Source organism: Coccinella septempunctata, chromosome 7 (genome assembly GCF_907165205.1).
Source record: "Coccinella septempunctata chromosome 7, icCocSept1.1, whole genome shotgun sequence".
Taxonomy (NCBI): Eukaryota; Metazoa; Arthropoda; class Insecta; order Coleoptera; family Coccinellidae; genus Coccinella; species Coccinella septempunctata.
This window is the reverse complement of record NC_058195.1, coordinates 10,726,579-10,736,919: the sequence shown is the minus strand read 5'-3', so window position 1 is coordinate 10,736,919 and position 10,341 is coordinate 10,726,579. Positions and strand designations below refer to the sequence as shown.

The 10,341-nt window shown below is 35.2% G+C and overlaps 1 protein-coding gene across 2 annotated transcripts in view; it reads left to right on the top strand.

The window, feature by feature from the left end:
• Window positions 1-1,586: 1,586 nt before the first annotated feature.
• LOC123316419 (serine/arginine repetitive matrix protein 1) overlaps window positions 1,587-10,341 on the top strand; it is a 76,493-nt gene continuing 67,738 nt past the window's right edge. For both annotated transcript variants that reach the window (XM_044902490.1, XM_044902489.1), the window contains exon 1: window positions 1,587-1,717. In XM_044902490.1, the coding sequence (XP_044758425.1) occupies window positions 1,628-1,717 (90 nt within the window). In that variant the 5' untranslated portion in view covers window positions 1,587-1,627. The remainder of the gene's footprint in view (window positions 1,718-10,341) is intronic.

Here is a 10,341-nt window from a genome sequence, read left to right as displayed (position 1 = left end):
GACAGATGAATAATGCTGGATAATTAAACTTTTTATTCTTTGCATTGTTCGAGGAAATGAATAATTCGAGGATTTGTAGAAAAATTGTAGTGATTCATAATATATGAACGAGGACTTTCATCTTTCCAAGAGGTAGGTAGCAAGAAAGTTGAAAATTTCATGAAAATTTCAATTTGTATGCGAAGTTGTGATTGTGATTCTTATTTCTCAATTAAACTAAGTGACACGAGGCTGGTTAGTCGTTTAGATAAACAGCCACGAGGATGCACAAAAGTGTATATGTAGTAGTAGTGGATCGTTTTCGGGCATGAAATCAAGAAGGCTGCACACGAAGAGTTAGAGCTACAGGAGGCTTCTAGCTCTACGGAACCATTACAAGGACACATCAATGGTTTGCAGGAAATGGATAATTACAATGCGAACTATTTTTCACCAGATCAGAAGTTTTGGACTCACTTTTTACCATCCTCACTGTGTTCTACCTCTCACTTCTACAAACAGGCATCTAAGTGTTTTATCATCGAAAATTCCTATATTTTGGCACCTCATACCTTAAAAAGGGATGCATATTTATCAATGTTTACAATTTTTTCGAATAAGGAATCATTTCCTAGGTCTTCATTAAACACCTTATACTGGGTGTCCCCGTCATGATGTAGCGGTCGATTACTCTAATTCTATGAACTTTACAGAAAAGAGTTTCAAATAAAACTTTCCTCTTTTTGAATAGAGCATCTCCTTAAATTATTTATAGAACTATACAAAGTGTTTGGTTTCTTCTGCACAGCTATCAACTTCGTTATTTTAAATGGAACATCCTATATATTTTTACATTTTTGAATTCCTTGTTTAATTTGAATATAGGTTTGATAACACAACTACTTCTGAATTCTGAACGGTTTTCGAGATATTTGACTATTTACTGATATTTTGACAGTTTGAGGTACTTACATAAAGGACTATAGCTCCGTCCCTATTCTCTGTAATTGATTCAAATTTGAACTGTGTCTAGTCCATAAATTATACACTAAAAATATGGGTTGCCATTTAAAAAAATTAAGATTTTGATAAATTTCTGTTTTGATAATGGATCTGGACCCTGTATATAATATGCTTATTAACAAAGAAAATTTTTAGTGTATCATTTATTGACTAGATCCTAGTCCAAATTTGAATCAATTACATAGAATAGGGACGGAGCTATAGTCCTTTATGTAAGTACCTCAACCTGTCAAAATATTAATGAAAAGTCAAATTTCTCGAAAACCGTTGAGAATTCATATTCAAATTAAACAAGGAATTCAAAAATGTTAAAATATATAGGGTGTTTCATTCAAAATATCGAAGTTGATAGCTGTGCAGAAGAAACGAAACACTTTGTATAGTTCTGAATAATTTTAGGAGATGCTCTACTTGAAAGGAGGAAAGTTTTATGTGAAACTCTTTTCTGTTAGGTTAATAGAATTAGAGTTATCGGAGGGGTCAGCCTGTAAAAATGTATTAGTGTTTGTGGGAGAATGTCTCTCAATTTGGCTTTTTATTTTTAAATGTCGCCCATGGAATAATAAAATAATTATCTCTTCTTCTTTTTTTCAGAACTGACTGGATTATGAGTCTCTGAAAAAAGATGACAGAAGTAGCGAGTTTGCACCCGGCAAACCATCGTTTGACTTCCGTGAGACAATACGAGGCAGGACCACCGCCAGAATTGGCTTTGGTACGTATAATCGTCAAATTAACCCAAATTTTTCACACCTTCAACGTAGCACATCTCGACAAATTCAATTAATTTTTTTTCGAAAAGTTCGTACCGTTCCGAACAATCCTTCTGTTTAGTCATTGGGATGGTACACCCATTCTGGGCGATTGCTTGAATCGTAATGAGCGGTAGATGACAAACAAATCCTCCAAGGTTTTCCAGGTATGGAAAGGAATCCTGAGCGGCATAAGCGATTTGTGGAATTCAGGAGTATCGACGACGACCTTGTACGTTTTCTCGGAAAATCGATGGAAAAACAGCTACAGCTTCATCTGCGATATCCCAAATCCAGTCCCAACTAATTTTGAATTTCATGAAAGTGGAACGTTTGACATTATATGCGCTATAAAAATCGAAAACGATCCGACGATTGACCTGGCTGGAGGGCTCAAACCATTATATCATAAATATTTGAAGTAAGCTCAGAGAATAACAATAATTGCTTCGTTGTTTCGTGGAAAATTGTATTGCCTCAATGCTATTCAAAATCTGAAATGGACTTGTTGCTAGTAGTATTCGATGCTACTAGCGAAACGGTAGGTTCGCAACCAACGAAACAGCAGCCGTGTATGTTGGGTTGTCTATGAATTGAATCAACTAACAATGATTGGCCGAAAGCACAAGAATCTATTTCACACCTTCTCAAAAATTCGAAAATATTTTATATTTTGGTTAAATCGTGGAATTTCAAAAGTTTGATCAATCATGTTCAGCTTATGATTATATTGATGTTGGATCTTCTTTTTGTATTGATTTTTTCGTACTTGAGTCGCACATATTTTTCAATCGATAATTCAGTCAAATCACTCATAATTCAATTATTCTCTATTGCTACTTCTTCAGTATATTCAGAAATGAAAAGGTTTCAGTGATTTCGATTTGGAAATCGCGTGACTGTCAAATCGTTGATCGGACAATCAATGTCTTATGAAACCCGCTGTGAGTGATTTTGATTTTATTCTGTAGGTTTCAGGTATAATTGAAATAAAATTTATTTTCAATTAGGATCAACAATAACATAGGCGATCAAACTAAGATCAAAAACACCTTTGGAATGATATGCACTGAAATCACAATTCCTACTAAAAACTGAGGTATGCTTTCGATCCTAAGGAACTGAAGATCCAAAAAACATCCTCGTCTCAATAAAAATCATTTGCTCTGTTTCAAAGGCTCTCGGAGAGTTACATTTCGTGATAAGTGTTTAATTGAAATATGGTACCCTGTTAGAATCATTATCAGAAGGAAAGAGGAAATTTTTGGAATTATTATATCTATTTTTCTAGTTTCAGACACAACTATTTCTTTGATTTAAACATCGAAAATTCAGATATCGATTGAAATTTAATCTAGGTGGATTCTGCCTCTTCTGAAACTTTTTAGGGTTTTCATTCCCAATCTCTGGAACAAAATCAATTTTTATTTGATTTTATTCTAATTTTTTTATTGATTTTGTTACAGAGATTGGGAGTGAAAACCCTAAAAATTTCAGAAGTTTCTGGAACTCTTTAGGGTTTTCATTCACAATCACAAAATCAATAAAAAATAGGAACAAAATCAATTTATAATTTATTTTGTTCCAATTTTGTATTGATTTTGTTCCAGAGATTGGGAGTGAAAACCGTTAAAAGTTTCAAAATTCAATTTCTACTTCTATTTTGAAGCAACGTCTAATTTTCAAGTGCGTCGTCTTATGCAATGGAAGTTCAGATCCTTGTACAGACATGTTTATTCAATATGAACTCAGTTTCTCATCATATTCAACTACTCCACCCTCTTGCGCAAAATAAATACGTGTAATGGAATTTTTATGGAAGTCATCATAATGAAATAAACAACGGTAAGTGAACTTTGCCTGCGTACACATCTAATTCGCCATAAAATTAAACAATCGTGATTACCGCTCCTATAACACTTCATTTCTTACAAAATCGTCCAAGCTCCACCTAGTTTCGCCATGAAAAACAGCGCACCTGTTTATTTCAATTCGAGGACTCCATCCAGATCCTTCATTGGCGGATTTTAACTTCCACTCTACAACATTAACAAACTACTCTACGAGCATATACTGAAAAATTCTTAGCCTACTATAGAACCAAACAAAATTTCAATGTCGAAATATTTTATTCTCCTCTTAAATGGATACATTTATTACAGCGAACCTGCAACGTCTCTAGACCTTTAAAATTTTTTTTTCTTGCTCTGCAAACCAGACCTTTACAGGTTTTATAGCCTCCTCGTTGGAAGAAAATTTACGACCTTTTGAACTTTTTCCAGTTGAGGAAAGAGATGATAGTCGGATGGAGCCAAATCTGGTAAATAAGGGGGGGGGGGGGGTTCTAGTAATTCAAACCCTAAATCACAAGTTTTTTGCATGGCAACATGAGATTTGTGTGCAGGGGCGTTGTCCTGCAAAAACAAAACACCTTTGGATAGTTTTCCTCGTCTTTTCTCTTAAATGTTTTCCCGTAGAGTGGTCAGTAATGTTGAATAGTAATCTCCGGTTATTGTTCTACCCTTATCCAAAAAATCAATCATGATTACTCCATGGCAATCCCAAAACACTGAAGCAAGAACTTTTCCAGCAGATTTTTGGACACGAAACTTCTTAGGCCTTGGAGAACCAGAGTGTCGCCATTCCATCGATTGTTGCTTTGTTTCTGGATCGTAGAAATGTACCCAAGTTTCATCCTTAAAAACAATTCGCTTTAAGAAGTCTACATTGTTTTCGAATCGAGCACAGATCGAACGCGATGCTCCTACCCTTGCACGATTTTGGTCAACATTCAAACATTTGGGGATTCATTTTGCAGCAATTTTTCTCATGTCCAAACTGAAGTGAACTATATGATGAACGCGTCCGTATGAAATATTCAGTGCTTCAGATATCCGTTTTAGCCCAATTCGACGGTCTAATAAAATCATGTCATGAACAGCATCGATATTTTCGGGGACTGACACAGAAACTGGCCTTCCCGATCGGTCATTATTTTCAATGGAAAATTTACCTCTTTTGAAGCTTGCAGTCCAATTTTTGGCAGTCGCATACGAAGGACATTGATCACCAAGGGTATTAAGCCATAGACTTATAATATTAACATTATATAACATGGACTCCGCATGTGAGAGAGAAGTCGGTTGGTTGAATAAGATGGAGAGTTTGTGGGCAAGCTGTCAAAAGGTTATAGAACACAAGTTTATGCGAAAATTTTCTTCAATAAATTTTAAACAAGCTTCCGAGAAGACACACAGAAATTCCATAGCATTCCTTCGATATCAATTATGTCAAAAAATATGTGAGTTTTAGTCAAAAATAGATGTAATGAGAATAATAATCAACGTATCAACACCTTGTGGGCAAAGTCTGCGAAAATTGTGAAAATTTTCCATAATAAATGTTCAACAAGCTTCCGAGAAGGCAAACAGGAATTCCTTAACATTCCTTCGAAATGAAAAATATAAAAATTATGTGAGTTTCATTCAAGAATAAATATAATGTGAATAATACTCAACGTATGAACACCTTGTGGGCAACGTCTGCGTTAATATCGATCATATGATTTTGACATTGCCCACACGGAATCAGTTCATCTCTTTCTTATTCGATCAAAACGCATAAGCCGTTCTCTCTCTAATGCATACAACCCCTCGATCTACTGAAAAGTCACGTGACAGTGAGTCCATGTATTATAAGTCTATGTATTAAGCATATCTTCGTAAATCTGCTCACCTCTTAATCCTTTTAAATAGAGCTACTTGATGATGGCTCGATACTCCAATTTTTCGATTTTCACAATTTCGGTGGACATCTCCTTTCTTTTAATTATTGCGTAACTCTGGTTTACTTTTTTGACCTCAAACTTCACACTGACACTTCTAATGAGTTATTGTTCGTTGCTATGGTAACGCAATATTTTTTTTATGCATGGAACTGGTCTAGGCTAACTAGATATCAATACATCCCCGTACAGGTCGAAATGAACAAAATTTGAACCTGCTGGACCGCTGCGTCACACTAGGGTAGTTATAGGCATAGTCATAAATTCATAGACATTATTCCAGATCCCATAATTTTCACGCTTCATGCCTGAAATTATGTAGTATTGCTGATTGATACTAATGATTGCTAAAAACACCGTTGACACAGGATTTCTGTGGTGATGAAGCGAAGGTTTTCTCAGCGAGGATTCTTGCATTGACCAAATTGGCAACGAAGCGGGGATTACCAAGTGGCCAATCGACAGTTCTCCTGGCGATCCAGAGGGAATTCTACCGTTGAGCGATCGGCTAGGGGTTAGCGCGGAGATCGTGGTCCAGAATCCGGCCTATCGAAAGTAAAGGCGAGACCTTCTCGATCAAATTCCGCCATAAATAAGAGCGCCAAGTTCAAACGTGGGCACCTCTGACCGATCGATAAATAACCGTCTACAAGTTACACCTATCGAATTCAATTGTGTGTCCGTGATACTCTATTAGGTAATATTACCGTTCTCACGATATAGTACACAGGCCGATTGTCTCGTTAATGAGCTGAAGATATAGGAAGGTAAACAGCGATCTGGACACCTTACGGTCGCATACTTGAGAACGGACAAGGGATGGGCAGAGACGTCGATTTCCTATGGCAGAATTATCTCGCATCAGTATTTCAGCTTCTAATTTTTCATAATATGAGATACGCTGACAAATTTATTGTGTCTCGATAGAGGACTCCAATCCAAGTTGCAGAGCAAAACATTCAGAGAAGTTGCTACCACTGAGGAAGGAAAATTTGATTTGACATGGGTCAATAACGAGGATAAGAAAACATTTTTTCTGTATACTATACAGGGTGGGCAAAATTCGCTGTCTACTGAGAGGATCTCGAGAATTATAGCAGCTAGAAGAACACGGATGACACATTTCCCAGCTCATTTTCGGAGAAACAAAGAATGGTGAAAACCACAGCCTCCTACGATGCTTCGTTTTTGAGGTTGACAATTTCGTAAAGTTCTCATAACTTTTTTGTCTTTGAAGTTACAAACCTGAAACTTGAACCTTCTACAGACACTTTTTAACGTAGAATCCACTGATGAGCTCAAAATATTTTTTCAATTCGAATAATTAGGTGAACTTTTTTTTTGAATGCAGAGTTTTATTAAATTTTCATTTTTGAATTGAATAAAATCTTTTGTCGGTAGATTCTGCGTATGAAAGTGCCTCAGAAGGTTCAAGTTTCAGATCTGTAACTTCAAAGACAAAAAAGTTATAAGAACTTTTTGAAATCGTCAAAATCTCAATTTTTTTTTATAACTCGAAACCTAAAAATGATAGGCGTATTCTGTTTTCAGATTTTGATTAGTCATGAAAAAAGAGCTAGAGAATGTGTCATCCGTTTTCTTCTAGCTGCTATAGTCCTCGAGATCCCCTCAGTAGACAACGAATTCTGCCCACCTTGTACATGCAGGGTGAGTCTTTGACTCGTACAAATATTTTAACAGTAGATTGTTGAGGTCGGAAGGAACACTTTTTTCCTTTACCGTTTGTTGCAAATCGGCTCGGATTAAAAGATACAGGCTGTTGAAAAACCATAAAAAATGTTAATTTTAATTCTCTCACGAACGGATTTATCGAATGAAATAAATTTCGGAATATAGTTTTTTATTTATTTTATCAATCTTTTCCGAATACAAGATGTCACCCACGTCTTCCAGTTTTCTCATTATGACCATTACGTAACATAATAACACCAAAAATTCAAAGAACCTTACTCTCAAAACTGGACGCTATATAATGAATATTTGAACGTTTTGTAAAATAAAAAAATTCTTTATATTGGTGTTTTTCAAAAAAGTATTTATGAAATTTGAAAAATTGGGTACTTTGACTGAATACAACTCTGTTTAAAAGAAAGATCCATAGATGTGTAGTGTCAAAGATTATACTAGTTATCTGAAGATAATTTTATTTTTCCAGGGGTGGCACAGCTCATTATGAAAATTTAAAATGTCTATATCCTTTCATCAGGTCTGAAAAGGAAAAAAATGGTATAGGAAAAAAGTTTTTCTTCTGACCTCAAGAATCCACTCTTAAAATATCTGTAAAACCAAAGACTCACCCTGTATAGGCCTTAAATTCGAGGTAATGATGATATGGTTCGTTTTAAACCCGATGGACATGAATAATAAAAAATACCCACGTCACAATTAGTTTCATATAAGGACCAACACTTATAATGGATAGCGTGAACTATTATTGTCGTTTAAAGTGGCATTTCCTCTCATAACTCACCAGTGTTCCATTTTCGTACGAAAGGAAGGAAGTGGCTTATAACTAGTCATCTCTTTCAGAATTGCTAATTAGATGTGAAGGACACGATGAAGATCGATATATATCGTATGATTCAAAATCATATGCCTGATTTTATGAGTTAAAATCATATCGGATCAAGCAAACTGCATTCAAAGTGTGTATTAGGCTATCATATAGAAGTAATGGTATCCAAAATGGTATAGTAGAATGCACATTAAAAATGTCAGTACTATGCTCGGAAAGGATAAGTATTATCATCGAGTATTTAACTATTGGAATTTCGAAATTGACAGTCATTCCTTTATAATTGAAGCATTCTTTGGACTAGTAGTTTTCATCCTGAGCTTTTGAGTTCTCAAGAACTTTCAATGTTGTTTCAAACGTCGAATACTCACTGAGAAGTGAAGGTCACTTAAATTTCGAAGTGTATCTTATGAAGTTCTGAAATGATTCTTCTCGGAGACACTCTAGAAGAGTTGCTCTTATAGATTATGTATCACTTTTAGCTCTACGATGATATCTCTGGGAGATACGCGTGTTGAAATTGAACCTCCGAAAAATTTCGAAAACTATTGAATTTGAGGGCGAGCTGTATTTGGCGCAGTTGTGAGAAAAGCTCTGATGAGGGCAAAATAGACCTTAAAATCGTAGTGGAATGTAATCCCTTCGCTAAACTATAACTTTAACTACAAAACCTGACATAGCTCGAATTTATCGTATACGCATGTATATGCCGAGCGACCTTCATCGAAATTCCAATTTCCATTGAAAATTCGTCACAGCCCCAATCGGAATCACCCGCGTCTCACGAATGTGATGTACACCTTTTTTTACACCGCCTTTTGACGAATACAACGTGATGTCATCAACCTTCACCCATTTGTGCAGTACGCAATGGGTCATTTACCATTTAACGAGGATGTAAGAACTTACGATGTCCATTTGATAAAAATGATTGCTAATAGAGCGACTAAAAGACTAACAAGTAGGTACTGTGGTATTGAGTTACAACATTTTACTTTTTTTTTTGTTCGTTTGTTGGATATACAAATGAACTCTGTTGTAATGATACACGTGAGGTGAATAGAATGAACGGCGTTCTTGTTATTCAACATTTCTGGTAATTAAACTTTGGCATCGAGAACGAAAAGAAAATAAGCTTTTCAACGCCTCCTATAATATTGTACAAAGGAGACTTCAACGCTGGGTTAAGACAGTAACATTTCATCCGAATATGAACTGTCTTATCGGTCAAACTGACGGAATAAAAATTCTTTTCAATGTTGAAGTTTCCACAAAATTATTCGAAATCAAATTGACATCGTAGGTACTAGCGAAACGTTGGAAATGTGCACACTGGTGAAGCAACAATATTTTATTGAATATTACGCGTTCGTTGAGGCCTTAATCTCACTGGACAAGTCAGGAGACGGTGAACCATTATTATTATTATTATCGGAAGAAAATATGGTTCTTGTCACGTAGATATTCTGTTTTCGCCATATCAGTGTCCAAAATGGACATAATAATAGATCTCTGACAGATAACATCTATTTCTAGCGTGATATTTATGGAAATCAGGTGAATATAGATAGGGGAACTTTATCAGATGTTGAAATGAGTTTAGTTAAGTATACTTCATTCAATTTTATTTTAGCAGTCGGTTGGCCATGGAAATTTGACACATTTCACTCTGTATAGTACGAAAATGTGGGGTTATGAAGCTTGTCAAAACATTTTTGGGTTTTAAATCAACGCTATGTTGCCCGTTCTACGTAAAAGTTTCTGTTATTACGTATTTTATCACAATGTCGAATCTCTTCTGAAAATATGTGACGAACATAATTGAAGTTTATACAAACTGATTGAAGGCATACCAAATCCAGTTATTTGCATGGAAAATACAAGAGATCAGTATATCATAATATGCACTAGCTTGAGGAGAGTTAATGTTCGTTATCTTCTTTGGCTTACATCATTTGTAGATTTAAAAAATAATAACTCGAAGATGAAATGCATATGATGCAGTGGTTGGGAATGGGTATCTCCCGAATGAATTAACAGATAATTACAAGAATGTTAAATTCTTCAACAAAAATCATCTTACATCAATGGAAGTAAAAGGAATCGAAGGAAGTTTCAAGTTAAGATGAACTTCACCTTTGAACAAAAATTTCACATGAATAAACAAGTAAAATAGGGCAACTTGCGCGTATTTGTGGCTATTCATCTTAATACATTGATGTAATAATAATAATTATAGGTATTTATTAGTATCTAAGACATTTACA